The 15522-nt window shown below is 40.6% G+C and overlaps 1 protein-coding gene across 10 annotated transcripts in view; it reads right to left on the bottom strand.

Annotated features, from left to right (window-relative positions):
* Positions 1-15522, bottom strand: part of ANK3 (ankyrin 3) — a 291984-nt gene that overhangs the window by 143695 nt on the left and 132767 nt on the right. The window contains exon 1 of one of the 10 annotated variants that reach the window (XM_066191662.1): positions 8856-12004. The exons of the other annotated variants lie outside the window; for them this stretch is intronic. Within the exon in view, the coding sequence (XP_066047759.1) occupies positions 8856-8891 (36 nt within the window). The 5' untranslated portion in view covers positions 8892-12004. Of the gene's footprint in view, positions 1-8855; positions 12005-15522 lie in introns of those variants that run through there. 10 annotated transcript variants of the gene reach the window in all.

Genomic DNA, 15522 nt, shown 5'->3' on the forward strand with positions numbered 1-15522 from the left:
CACGGTCTGGACAAATATCAAGAGAACAACAAGCATGGGACACACATCAAAGCACCCTGAATCTCAGATGCTGTTGCAGTCAGCCACGAAGATCGCAGCCCCTCCTGTGCATTTGCACTGGATCCCTGTTGTCAGGCTGCGTCCCCAAAGCCTTTCCGTGCTCCCTCTTGGGCTTCTCCTGTGGTTTCTACCTCTTCAAACTCTATATGCAGGTTAAAATTAAAAAGCAAGGTTTTTACAAATGTTTTAATTCTTGGAGAGACAAACTTCAGATCACGTGCACAGCATTTAGTTCTGAAATAGCTATTCAGAGAATATTTGATAAACAGTGGATTTATGGGAGTACCAGTATTGGTGAGTGCATAGTATCAAGCTTTCTATTCACAGATGGAAAGATTTCTCCCCTCTCCCCCCATACTTTATTGGAAGAAAAAGAGACTGTTTCTAGTTTTAAGAAATGTGCAAATGTACTCCACTGGCTAATGAAGGCAGCTTTTATGCAATGTGTATTTCTTTTAGATTTGTGTATTTCCCTTTAACGTTGATGCTATGAAAAATCCCTTCTCTAATGTACAGCAGGCTGATGAGCTTGCAGACTGCAGGCTGCCTGTAGCACAGAAGAGGTTTTCCAGTCTGGAGCTCATTTTCAACATTCAAGCCAGGGACACCTCAGAAAGGGCAGAGGCTGAACAAGCTGTGCTGGCAGCAGCACTCAGTCTGCCAGACCTTCTTTACCTCATGGTCCCCTAGTCCTGCCACAAGATGAAGAGTCTGTGGTACACAGGGACCTGAGAACTGTTTCCCCATTTTGGGGAAAAGCTACATGAATTAAAAATATTTCTATTACGACAAAGACATACTCCTAAATCACTTGGATATTACCTTAAGCCTCCAGAAAATGCTGATGCTGACTCATGCTAGCAAATACATATTCACTCTCCTTCTTTAAGTGCTGCCAGTGAAGAAGGAGATTATTTATCATGGCTAAAGATGAAAACTATTAGCAACTTCTTACTGACTGTCAGTCCAGGGTCTGGTCTGGTTTTTCCATGGCACAAGAGAGCATCCCTTAAGAAAACATTACATTTCCCATAAGACAACACATGAGTGAACCCTCAAAAGTGCAAGGCCGTTATTTTTAACGTGCCCAGGCCTCCTCCCATACTGGTGGTATTTTATTAAGCTCATCTCTCTTTCCTTTGTGTTGTGCTTACAGTGGCCTCTTTTTCAGATTAAAAATCCAGTCTTTTTTTTCACACTGGGAGCAGGGTTTTGTTTTTCACTCCATCTTTAACAGTAGCTGTTGTGAAGGGAAACCCCCAGCAGGTTCCCATTGTGCCAGAGCAGGATGCGTTCTGGCTTGAGTCCCAACAAAAAGATGCTAACCATGCCTAACATTTGTTGTGGGGAGAGGCAATGACCTCATTTTAAGGGATGAACTTATGTTACTTCCATTTGGAAATGTGCTCGACAAAGAGAGTCTTTGCAGCAGCATGAGGTGACCTGAGGAAATGGATGATAACATTTTTGCTAGTTTTGATAAGGGTGGGCTTACTGCAGCCATTGGCAATTTTGCAAGAAGGCTTAACTTCGGTACTAAGCACGGCACTGGAAATGGGAGGACCTTGGATTTTACTCCTATGCTAATTTAGAATTTTCTTCCATGCAAATGTGTTACCCTCGCTTGGTAAGCAATGAAATTTTATTCCAAATAAACTACAGTGGCCAATTAACACCGGTGTCTGAACCATGTGAAATAAACCAGCGACATCACTGTCAAGAGGAGACTCTTCATCCATCCTCCAAGAGGCTCTAATCCCTCCTATCTCTCTGCTACCTTTTAACTACACCACTATTAAAAAATTTCAGTTGTACCTTCTTTATTAGAAAGGGGGCTGATTGCAGTGGATGAACGATGCTCTCTGTGCAAACAAGTGCTCGTGCTTTACAAACCATACTACCATATGTGTTTCTTCTGATAAGGATGTACCAGCCTGGGGCCAGCTGCTATCTGCAGTTGTGCTGTTAATTACCCTTCAGAGACATGCCTTTGAGATCGCAACCCTAAACACAACCTCAGGGCAACAGGAAAGGCTCCACTCCTAGTGCCTGACAATTCAAAGAACACATCTTTTGGCTAAGGAAGGCCAGATGTTTTGGATATGATTGCAAAAAGAGAAACAACATAATTACTAATCAAAAACCCAACTAATCCCTCTAATTGTTTGCCCTATCACACCATTTAAATGTCAACTTTCTTTGATCATATTATTGAATTGTGCACAATAAAGCAGCCAAAGACATGATGCTATTTGTGATGTCCCCATCAAGGGCTCTATTCCAACTAGGTAACAACAGTATATTTTCCACAGGTTAAAAACCACACTGGTATTAAGCTGTGTGAAACTTTCTTCTTGGTCACACTACTGGCAACTAAACTTCTTGTATTTTTGCAAAATATGCGTGTAAATCTATAACCAACTGCATTTTCAACAACTGAGGCTCCATCCCTGTACAGTGATCAATCTTATCATGCTTGTCGAGAAAAATGAAACATTTTCTGAGGAGTTCAAAACAAAAGCAGAAAATGCTTTTAAGATGCAGGTCCTTCCTTCTAGAAACCTTTGGCCAAACTAGGAAAACATTCATGCAAACAAGCTCCTTTCCTTACTAGACCACAAGACAAAGTGCAGGTCTAGTATAAACCACTTTCAAGATCTCCTGGAGCCTTGTTGGAATCTGTCTTGGCAAAATGCTGAATATGTGCCCTATTCCCATGAAAAATGAACCACTTGGGAGTGGAAGGTGGTTCAAAAGGACCCAGAGCCTGAGATGTCAAGGCTGGTAGATCCAAGAACATTTCACAGCTTCCAGTAAAAAGGTGTGATTGCCCTTAACAGCACAGGGAGGTCTGGAGCACGTTGTTTGCTTGCAGTGGCAAACACCTGCTGTGAAGCTGGGGCGCAGCTTTCTCACTGTTTAAGTTGCTTAGAGTTTGTGCATGCAGCCTTCTTTACTCAATCCTCTGACTTGTGACACCACTAATGCCGACTGGGTGTCTAAATGCCTGCTTCCTAAGAAAGCTCAAGCACGAGATAGAAAGGAAAAAACAGTTGTTATTCTTTTGATTTTCCATGGATAGCAAAGGGGATTGTGATTTCCAGGGCACAAAAGACACGGAGTTATGGCAAATTCTTGCCTAACATCCACATGTAATACCTATATTATGTTGAACATAACATCCAAGTTGAAAATGCCCCTAAAGATGTAAGCTCCACATTATTTACTTGCCAACACAGATACTCAACAAATACAGAATAACTTCACTGCAATTCTATACAAAATTATGATCTGACAATCCAACCAAAATCATCTGAACTGAGATCACACCTGTCCCACAGGGACAAAGTTCAGACAGGACGTGAGGGTCTACACTATTTCCATATGCTTTGCCAGTTTGCACAAATGAAGTTTTGAGATTTTGAAGCACAGGTTTGATGTGCCAGCTTCACCTGAAGAATTTATGAAAACTATTACTGGTATGAATGAACTAAATCAGTAACTGCAAAAGCAAGATTGCGGACTACAAAAATCAATGTACACTAGCAAAAAACACACAACTTTTCTAAATATGCAAGAACAACATTTTAAAAGAATAATTTTAATGGAAAAACAACAAAGAAACCTATAAAAATACTATAAAGATCTTTAATAGTGACTTCTCAGCTATCAGACTGCACTGGATGAAAAGACAAGGTAAATTGGGACATATTCTGTTCAAGACTAAGACTGGTATAAACCCTGGTTTCAGCAGTGAATCGCTCTACTCCATTAGAAGTGACAACCATGGTAAGAACCAGGCCCATTGTGACCAACTCACATGGATAAGTAATGAAAAGGATCTGATGCATTAAAAGGCAAAAGATTTTGGCATTTTGAATTCAAGATTCATTCTCCAGGCTGAAGGTCTCAGCTGCTGGAAGTTTGTTTCAAACCCTGGGAAGAAACTCCTGAACCCATAATGACTCATCTCTCCCTCTCTTAAGTTTTCCTATCATACATTTACAAGTGAAAAATAAATCACTGGCTTTCGTAACTGCTGCCACAGCCACAAAGAGCCAGAGAAGGGCTGGATGTGCTTCGAGGGTTTCTTCTCATGTTTATATTCACCTGAAAATAACAACTCTTATCTGTCAAGCTAGATGAGATGCCATTGATCTCCTCCCTGCTATTTTGCCTCTCAGAAAGTGACTATCCAATGAGCAAGGAGATAATTTCAGCACATTTCAGGCCCAAGTTTAAAGCCACTTCCATGCTAAAGTCACTTTCTTCAGATCACTGCATGAATAATATCAGCCAGTCCACCTCCTCTTCTCTTTGTGCATCTCATTTTAGAATCAGGACCCAAAAAGGAGAGGAAAAAAATTCAGCAACTCTTGTCAAAACATTTTGTAAAGTGTTTTTATTTGTCTGTAATTTCAGATGGGGGGTCAGGATGGGGGGGATCATTAATTTTAGGGGGAGAGATTTTTAGAAATATTATGTAAATATGCTTCAATCAAATGTGGTGAAGTTAGTGGTAATACATGGAGAAAAGCATGTCAGAGGAAGTGTCATGCACATAAATTTTCCCTAAAAATACCGTAGCAAATAAGCCATAGGAACTATAGTCAAGCTACATAATCTATTAGGAACTTTCAGTACCATGAATTCATAAGTTTCTACCTAATGCCTGCTTTTGAATTCCACTCTCATTTAAAACCAAATTGACTCTGCCTTGGAACTTTAAAATTATAACTATTATTAAACTGAAAGAATGTTGGATGATAACTGGCCAAGCCATTTCAGAGGTGGCAAAAATACATGCAGACACAGACCAATTTACACTGAAAGCCTTGCAAACCCCACATATAATTACAACTTACACCTTTTTCACTTTTAAAGGCATTTGAATGGATAGTTTTAAAGCTATCTACTAGAGGTTTAATTTTGGGGAAGGAGAGGGAGCATATAGTTTAGGATTCTTACAATAATTACAAACCTTTATCAGTTATGAGTGCCAATGCAAAGGTTTCCATAGCAAGGATAAGTACCTCTGTCAGGAGCAAAGAACCTCTTCCTTTGACACATCTGAACACCAAAGAACCTCTTCCTTTGACACATCAACAGCAAAGAACTTCTTCCTTTTACGCATCTGAACACCTTGTTGAAGAGTTTCTCTCTGGAGAGCTCCACACGGCTGAACCTGAAGGGCCAGTGGAAATTATCTAAAGGGCTCCTGAGTACTGAGAGGACTCATGAGGCAAGATTTGCAAAACAGTCAAACTTGCTACTGGTGAGTTCTGCAGGGCCAGTTGGAGATGTCACATAAGGTCTGTCAAAGCAGTTCACCTTAGGAGAGCCTGTAACATTCAGAGAACCAGATGTCCTGACACCCCTTTGTAGATCTGCTGTGAAATAGATGGACCCTGGTACACTGAATTAGGAAACCAAAGGATTCAAACAGCCTTCCAGAGCTGAAGACTGGCTGAGGTAATTTGGTGGTTCAGGAGGAAAAATACCTACCCAGCACTTCCCAAACTCACGAGGGCAATTTCACACAGGAGAGTTAACAGTCGTCCAATGCAGGAGCTGAGCAACCTGCCAGGAAACAATTTTAATCTTGGCCTGGAGATGCATGAGACCTACTGGGGAATACCATCAGGGAATACTTAAGGCTGTGCTGGCTAAGCCACGTCCTTCTACAGGAGCTGCAATTCCCTGCTGACCGCAACCTGCAGTAGCCTGCTTTCCATTTGAGCCTGCTGTTGTGGCTCTGACCCAGTAACTCCAGGCCCATTTTGCATCCCACCACACCTCTGTAAACCACAGAGGCAATGCAGAGAAGGTGTTACACACACCTGTTACTGCTGGAAACACGGAGGAGAACGTGCCCTCTTTCTCCCAGGCATGGTGCCATGGGATGTGGCCTGCAGGGAGCTGTGGGGCTGGGCACGGGAGAGCCACCAGCCTCCACACCTCCCTGCACTCCCTTTCCCTCCTCTGTCGTGATTACACACTGGCATTCACTGCTGTGAATCTGTGCAGCGGCATGGAAAGTTCTGTCACAGCGTTTGTTGGGGCTGTGTGGATGAAATGTATTCAGTGGGGTGCACAGCAAATGTAAAGTAGTTTAAAAGTGTTTTTGTTCCTCACGCCACGTGTTTGGGGTTTGAGGACGAGCTCAGATTCCAATAGGGAAAGTGCTTTTTCCAGCCCAAGCACCAAAATCTGTGAGCAAAAATCGGAGCCCTGCATCTGTTCTCTACAGTTCAAACTTTAGTTTAAAGAAGTCCTGTCTGAACTTTAAATAGAAAATTCAGTTCTAAAGCAGAAGGAGGAACCTAAATCACTGCTGGAGCAAGGGCAGGACCAGCATTTACAGATACAAACAGGCTGAAAACAGCGGCAGTGAGAACAACCTTAGCTGTATGGGATCTTTGAGATCAACACAGGGAGAAAGAAAACACAGAGTTCAGTTTCATTCTAAGAGAAAATTACTAAATATACAGATAAATCACTGCAGATCAGGGGATGCCATTTTCACATGGTGACTTTTCAGTTACAGAACTGAACTAGTATTTTTCTGGTTTTCAAAACCATTATACATCAGAGAGCCAGGATTCAGCAGAATCACCACAAGGAATTGAATATCTCAGGAGAGACTTCAATTTTTTGAACAAAAATACAAACGGCAGAACTATTTTAATATTTTACTTCACCTTAACCAGATTTTTAAATTTATTTTCGTTCAAAAATTATCACTTCCTCTTAGCATCAGAATGAAGTGTGTTTGAAAAATATGTAACAGTTTAATCAAATATAATGGTATAATACTGATGAATTAAAACTTTCCAAACTGGCCAAGAAGACTTTACTCCTACTATATTCAACAGATACAGATTTAGAACTTGTTTTTAGGGCTACCATTAAAGTGAAGATCAGTTTATTACAGAAATAAGCTACAACCAACCATACCAGCCCTATACAGTGAATCTCGCCCTAGCATTTGATGTTAGAAGGGGCCATTACTTACAATGTTAAATTATCATTCCTGAGCAGCAAATCTACAGCATAAACACGCAGTGAAGTAGAGCTTGTTTCTCAGATATGCAGGGCAGCCCATGAAAACAAAACCTACCATGAAGATTAGCAAGCAAAAGTTTACTGAACACATACACTCTGCCTCTTCCCCACTGCTAAACTCCATTTCGAATGCTGCCGCACCTTCCCCAAACAATGTATAAACAAGCAGAAAGAGCAGATTCCATAGAGCTTGTAACAAACCCCTGTGAAAAGCAAGAGTAAATACCATTCTGGTGCAACAGAGAGGGGCAGAGCATCCTGCAGACCAGCACATTGCCAGCGCCAGGGCCGAGGGCAGCGCGAGGGGCAGCTCTCCCAACTGTTGCACACAGAAACTGGAGGGACTGTGCCTGTCAGGTCCTGTGCTGCTGAGGCTCATATAAAAGCATCAGCAAAGATGTTTATCGCCATGAAAATGGACTCTATTGTGCTAAAATATACAGGAGAGAGTAAATAAAATTCCCGGGACTGAACTATAGAGAGTTGAATCAAGTACCATAAAACATCTGCATAACAAGAGTTTGTCTTACAAAAAATTACTTCACAAAAAAAAAAATAAATCTCCAGTAAATGTTTTCACAGTTTTGAAATCACCGGTGGAAATAAGCTTATGAAAAGAACATCACTAGAAAACAACCAAAGTTTTCAAAGATGCTTTTTAGCAGAGAACAACATCCAGTCCTGTGCTGACAACTAGTAAACAACAACATACACATTCAAGAGAACTCACTGCAGTATTTTTTTTCAGAGCACAAAGCTATTGCTGACATGGAACTTAGGTAGTAAACGGCTGTGTTCTGGCATCAGTATTATCTCTAACTAAAAAACTATTGCTGCTAATTGGCATTTCCACAAAGCTTAGCACTCATCAGTACTAAAAACAAAAATCCACTTTCCTGAACCTGACTGTTTGTTTTGTTTTGTTTTTTGGGTTTTTTTTTTTGTTTTGTTTTGGGGGTTTTTTTGGGGTTTTTTTGTTGGGTTTTTTTGGGTTTTTTTTTTTTTTTTTTTTTTAATTCTGCAGTAGAGTAGCCTAAAGAACTGTTTTGGCTTTGTGGTTTTTAAGTGATGTGCATAACCCAAGCTATTGAAGACCCCTCTGAACCCAGCTCGTGGAGTACATGGATGTCCTTTCACAGCAGCTTCCTCACTTGAGGAATTTTTAAATCCCACAGGGAGCACCTTGAAGGTCACTGGGACTCTCTCTCAGAGTGATAGGGGTGCCTCCTTTCAGGGCACTACTAGCACACTACTAGCACTACAGCTGGCTCCTCTGGAAGTTTAATTGACCTGTGGATTGTCAGTAGAAGAGTTGTGTTATTCCAAAAATACACCTTAAAAGCACCCATTTAAAACTTTTTTTTCTCAATATACAAGATTGGCTAAGAGACTTCAATTGTTACAAGTATCTGTGTCACTTAAGGCCCTGATCACAGAACACAATGTTACAAAACTTTTGTGTAATTTTAATCAGCGTCTTCTACAGAGTGTTCTACAGAGTGAACACAATGTAGCCATGGGCAAGACAGAACAAATAATTGCAACATTCTATTTGACTGCCACCTCAGCCTATACCGTGATCCAGCCATCGGAAAACAAAACACACCAAACAGTCCAAAACATACCTCTTCCTACACCCAGTTTTGCCCTAAACAATCAAAGACTTAAAACACTAATACAAGAAACTCAATATGCAGATTTCACTCATTTCAGAATCCACAAATGCTTACTTGTTCTGGAAAGCATTCTCCCTCTTCCACTGCCATTTTCTGTGGCCAGATATGAAACCTGATGACTCAATTAGTTAACACTTTGGACACTGCACCATTGCTAAAAATAGCTGCCTCAGGAAGTGCTTTTCTTTTTTTTTTTTTTTTTTCTTTTTTTTTTTTTTTTTTTTTAAGGAACTCAGCACGGTCACTTGTTACACTTCCCCTGGCGATTTAAATGGCAAAGGACAAGTGATTAGAAGACTATTAAGTTAGTAACAGAGCGTGTCCCAGGATTCCTGGCTCACTTACCATATTTGCTGCCTCCAATCATTCCCCGTGTATGTAATCATGATCTGTGGAATACCCAAAATAGCTGCAGCATCAGCTGATCAGAAAACCACTGCTGCTTGGAATCACTCATGAAACAAGCTTTTGTCATTCTGCTTATCAGCTCTTTCTAATGCAGACTACTTTGAACTATTTCTAAAGGCAACAATAACATCATTTTACACTCCGTGTGTTTTGAATACCACATATGCCTGCCTCCCACTCCATGGCAATTTTATATTTATTCAGATTTTCTGATGACTAATTATGATAGGTTTGTGTCGCTGGTTCTAGAGGCTATTTTCCTGAACTAAAAGGCTGTTCTCTACGTACTTCAAGTTCCTAAACTAGAGAGATTAAAAGCAACACCAGGGCAAAATAATTTTACTTCAGAGGGAAGCCCAGAGAGAGGTTCCTGATTTTAGTAAAGCAGACCTCTTCCTTTCCAATGGAAGCTATCATCAGCAACAGGAATTTTCTCCGTTCTTCCCTGCAGTTACTTAAATGAGGAGTGGCTTTGAAGAATGCCCACCTTCTGAGAAAGGGAATACTGAAATCTCTCCGGTTCACCACAGGCTCCTGCACAGCATGCACTGCACTTGCCCCTTACACATCTCACCCCACACCTGTGAGCTGAAACAGATATTCACTGGCACTGAAGGACAGCAAAGGGGGAAAGGTGGAAAATAACCACGGCCTAATATTTTGATCAGACAAGCTAAGCCTGATGTCTCATTTGAGACATGTTGATGAAAGGAAATTAGCTGTATGTAAAATACTATTGGGATAAGTTTAATTTTCCAGAAATATATCTCCATGTTTGCATCAACCGGAGTGCGGCCGTCAGGTAGGAGCTCTGCACTCTTGAGTTTAAACACCAAATTTGTTGCCAATTACCTTTGTAGACATCTCTGTATTCAGAAGGTGCAAAATTTGAGGCCCTGGGGCACCAGCCACGCACTCAGGTGGATCTGGCTTGAAAATACATCATTAATGTCACTGATGATGCATTCTATCAACAACTACCTGTGTTCTGCACATTTTTGCTGATGGCATTACAGGATTTGTAAGGCCCCCTTCTGCCGTTGACTGAATACAGAGAAGCCAACAGCTGTCTGCAGGGTGGAGGAGCCTCCTACCTCGATTTAAGTACAAAAGGATGACCAAGCCAGTTTAAATGAATTTACCTCCCTGACGTATCCACACAGGGCTCCCTGTGGCAGAGATTTCAATCACTGCCCCACAGCTATCTCAGCAATGCTGTTACTGCAAGCCACCACACAAAACAAACTATCCTGAATATTCAATTTCTAAAACTGAATTTTGATTTAGCATTTCTATTAGTTTTGAGGGCTGAGAACTGTAATTTCAAAACAATAAATGCCAACATCCCAGTTCTAGAAAGCCAAGATCACCAAGGGTGATCATCCATTGTCTGAATTTTTGTTTCTAACTGAAGAGAAGTTGGCTCTGAATAAAGCCCAGGCACCTAAATACCTTCCCTCTGCCTTTGAAAAGGTGCTTGAGAACAAGGAGAAAGGAAATATGATAATTTCTGTAATGCGATTCAAGGGAATCGCACGAAATTTAAAACTCGCCAAACAGACCTCTTTTGTAGGTGAAAGGATAAAATTGGGCAGTTTTACAGAAAGTCCCAAGTCCCTGCAGAAGACCAAGGCCACTGTGGGGTGGGGACTGCAGCCTTCTGACACGAACTGGCAATCCCAAAGCCAAGCTGTTTGTTGGAGAAAGAACATTTTTAGGGACAAGGATTGCACACAGTCTCTGCTGCCTTGCTGGTGGACAGTTCACCCTGCTCCTCAGGCAGCCCAGGGCTGTGGGCAGTGCCAGCACGGTCTGGGTGCCAGCCTGCTCCCTCCAGGAGCTCCCCTGACACCGCTCTCCTGCTCATTTATTCTGCTATGGATACTTTGCTTTTCCAGTCGCTGGCTCTTGGCTTTTTGAGTTCACAGCAGTGTGATGACACCAGTGGATGACTGACCCAGGCCACTGCCTATTAACCTCCACAAAACTGGGCTAGTTTAGGCTGTGACGTTCTCACAAGAGCAGTTGTCCAATTCTCTCTCCATTAATTTTAAAATAGCAATGATCAGAATTGCAAAAGAAAAGCACAAAGAAAAATTAAAATCTGCCAGCACAAAAAAATCATCTCAGCACATTCACATCCATCAAATCAGCTCTGATTACTGACTGCCATAAATCATAGTGACACTGTATTTTCTTTTTAACCTTGTGAATCCGTTTTAGAGCGTTCAGTATGATTTCTCACATGCATGCTATTAACAAAGGGTAATAACAGAAAGACTTACTACTAACGGAAAAATCAATTTCTTATAGATTTTGGGTAAAATTTCCAGCATTCTTTTATTACTCTGCATCCTGAATTACAAGATCCACAAATTCCTATGGTAATTCTTAGCTTAGGAATAAGAAAGGGCCTTGGACACAATCATGTAATTAGTAGATACATGAGGAAAAAAAAAATCTCAACAATCAATCTCCTCCCCTCTTTGAAAAAGAAAAAAAGCAACAAACCCCCTTTACAATCTCATTAAAATGGCAGATTTGGTACAGATGGAGAATTCTTTTAAGCAGAATAGTGGAAATGTCCTTTTACATTATCACTACACTGCTCCCCAGCCAGATGGAGTGCTTATGATTACTGGCTTGGAAGTGACTTGCAAACAAAGCAACACATGGCAGAATCCAGCAGAAAGAAAAACATGGTTTGACATGAGATGCAAAACAATACAAATATCTCTCCAAGAAAGGGAAAGGCAAGCTGAAATAGTTTAAATCATAATCTGGAGGTACTGGTCCAGATTTTGCAAGGAGAATTTTTTTTTCCTGAAACTGTAGTGGATAACATTTCAGATACTTCAGAAAGATGAAGAGTCAGATAAAGCCCACCAGCGCAGGGGATTTTTATCTCTGTGGTATTTCAGAAACCTTTTTCAGAGAGCAAATGGCTGACAAATAGTATCAGTACAGATGTGTGCTTATGCAACTCACACCTATGAAGGGCCCTTAGTTTTCAAAGCTTCAGAGAAAAGCTATAGCAGAGAAAAAATATAGTTTTTAAAGCTATAACAGAGAAACCAATGGCAGTGTCTGAGATATTTATTTATAAAAAACTGTTTTCTAGTCATTAAAATAATGGCTAATGCCCAGATGAGACTTTTGAACAGGCATTCAAGTGCACACCTCTGTGCATAGCTAACAGGCTTTTACAAAGCTACTATCAAGATGAAATTTGCTTACATTTACACTGCATTTACTCGTTTATACTTTAATTGCTGAAATTGTGGGCACACAGAATGTGCAGCCACAGGCACAAAATTCAGAGTTATAAAATGCCAAAAGGATCTGTGTAAATTGTGTATGACTTTTCTTTTTTAAATGTCTGCTCAACCACCATCCATCACATAAATATTATGTTTGCTATACTGCCATTTAAATTATGCCAGCTCAGATTATCTGCTAAAACATCCACAGAATTAGAATTCTACAGCCAGAAGCATATGCTCTCTTTCAATAATGAAAAAAAAAATTAAACAAAATAAGGATAGGAAAACAATACTCCAAACATTAAATAAGTTGAAGTCACAAAGCCAAATACTTTTTTCCCCCAAAAATCTGCCATATGTTCCTGTGCAGTCTACTGCTTTTGAATGGAAAGTATCTACCAAATCTGTAAATCCTTTAGTTAACTTTTTTCCTTTACTTTGACAAGGATACCAGCTATCATACAAAATCAAAAGCAGCAAATTCCATAACTTCTTATAGAAGACAGTTAAAATTTCTCTTTAAAGGCTTTCCAAATGAGTAAACAGGAAGCCCATGGTCTCATCCTATTCTTCTTCAGCAGCACATAAGATCAAACCTCAAAGACTGAAATGCAGTCACTTTTAAAGGATAGCCTGCAGTAATTTTTCAGAAGCCTCCAAACCTTGCCACCAGCACACCTCAAAGCCAGCCCTGCCATGACCTGTGAAATTCAGCCTTTTACAGATATTCAAAAAGCCTGTGGAAGACACACTGAGGGACTGCAGTGTTCACTCTGCCAGGATCCATAGCAGCTCCTGTTACCTCACTCTCAGCACTCCCCAGAGCCTGTATTTTCAATAGCAAGGCAAAGGGCTCTCGGGATGGGGGACTAAAATATACACTACATGCAAGGTATGAGCGGTATGCCCACAGCATCTGATCCACAAATCCACTCCAAGTTCCTTTTTTTAACCCTGTGTTGTTCCCTTAAGATACCAGAGTAGATTATATGTTTCCAGTCTGCTCTCAGCAATTCCAGCTTCATGAAAGAGCACTTTTTGTTTCATTTTCATCCATTACCTGCAGTTTTCATGCCCAAGTTCTAAAGCTCCTTTAACTTCCAGTGATCCTGGGACTAAAACTTAACCCTGTCCCTTAGGAAGAGGAAAAACTGTGACCGACTGGAATATAAACTGTTAGGTAAACCCAAAAAAAGGGACCATAAGTCAATCACAGCTTCCACCGCTGAGACTTCAGCAATTTCTCTTCCCCCATCAATACACTGACTCGACATGTAAAAGCATCTTCCACCTGTATTGTGGAGAAGTGGGATTTTGCAAAACCACTGCCACAGTATCACAAAAATCCCACAATTTTCTCAGTAAGTATTATCTTAACCTCTGTTTTCACAAATGTATGAAAACAGAGGTTAAGATAGTACTTATCAAGGCAACTTCTTGCTGTCAAGACCACTCTACACTCCTCCGATCATAAAGAACTAAAGAGAGCATCAGAGCTTCATTATATCACCCTGTAAGCACCAAGAAAAGCAGCTTCAGTGAAGCCAACCAAAAGCCCTTGGCTTTATTAAGATTTCTTTCCCTCTCACTGATCACCCTAGAGGACATCCATGTCATTGATTTGCTCTGGACAGCACCTTTGGAAAATAGCGAGGTAATAAAGCTGCAAACTGGAAGAAGTGTTTACATAAGCATCATGATGTCACATGATTGACTCCCGAGCAAATTGACTTGACACTATGATGCTTGAAAAATAACCAGTAAAAGCCAATTAGGAAGGCAAAAAAAACCAAAAAACAAAAGGCAGAGACTCCAGGCAGCCCTGTGTTTAGTCAAACTACAAACCTCACATGAACTCTCATGGAGACGAGGGGAAGAGCAAGGGCAAAGATCTATATATGGAAAGCACAAGGAGACACGGTATCAGATCTTCCTTTATCATCTTGAAACATTGCTGAAGTTTGCAATTTCTCTGCTGATTAATCAGATGGCTTGTTGCATGCCATGCATCTTTTGTTCCAAGTCATACTGAAAACTGGGATTTTGTACAAATTGAGAGCAGCAGCTGCCTTGCTCCTTCTCTGACATACCTCACTGATGCATAGGATTCCAGAAAGTAGAAATTCCTTGGATATGAACAGTAGACCTCAGCATTTTCACTAAATATACAACTTGTATTAGTTAACAGAATACAATACTGGTGCACTTGTGAAATTGGGTGGCTGCTGATTGGTCTCCTAGGGCATGTGAGCACACAAAGGCACGTAAAAATCACATGCAAATCTTATTATTTCACCGCAGCACATGAAAACAATGAACAGTTCAGAAATAGCTTTTTCATTTATTTAAGAATATAAAAAAAGCTAGTTGAAAGTGTTAGAGGAATGTTATATAAAATACACCATCCATTTGTATATGGCATCCATGTGACAAGAAGTTGGCTCAGGCTCACTCTCAGTCTGGATCGTATATCTAGCAATTTTCAATATTCCATGACTGCCAGAAGCAAAGAATTAATCATTAAGATTCATGGTGACAACAGCAAAGTATTTCATCGTGAAGTTGAGTTAAGCACCAGAAATGTGAGTGTTGGCAAATTGGCCCTTCCAAGCACTCCCTCTCTCTGTTGTCTATCTTTTAGGCTTTTTCAGAACATTACTGTGATATGAAGCCACCAAACTGCCAGATGGCTTCAAAATGCTCAAACATGACTTCTGCACAGAAAAAAAAAGAAATTTCTATCATTTAATATGCTCCAAAGGCAGCAGTTTTTTGGACACTGACAACTGACTGTCTGCAAGACCCTGGCCAAAAAACCCCCAACCCACAAGTAGGATATTTGACTATGCACCTTGATTCTGTTCATTCCTCAAAGACCTTTTAAAGGAAGAATGCAAATGGAAACAGAAGGAGGCTTTATTAAAAGAGAAATACAGTAACAATAGACAAGTGTGTCCACTCAGCACCAGCACCTGAAGGTGTCCAATGCCCTGGGAAATGAGCACAACTGAGCATGACTCTCATTTAGTGGCTAAATTTCATTTCTAGAT

This window comes from Chamaea fasciata, unplaced genomic scaffold, assembly GCF_029207755.1.
Source record: "Chamaea fasciata isolate MVZ Bird 193981 ecotype frontalis unplaced genomic scaffold, bChaFas1.0.hap1 SCAF_9, whole genome shotgun sequence".
NCBI classification, from domain to species: Eukaryota; Metazoa; Chordata; class Aves; order Passeriformes; family Sylviidae; genus Chamaea; species Chamaea fasciata.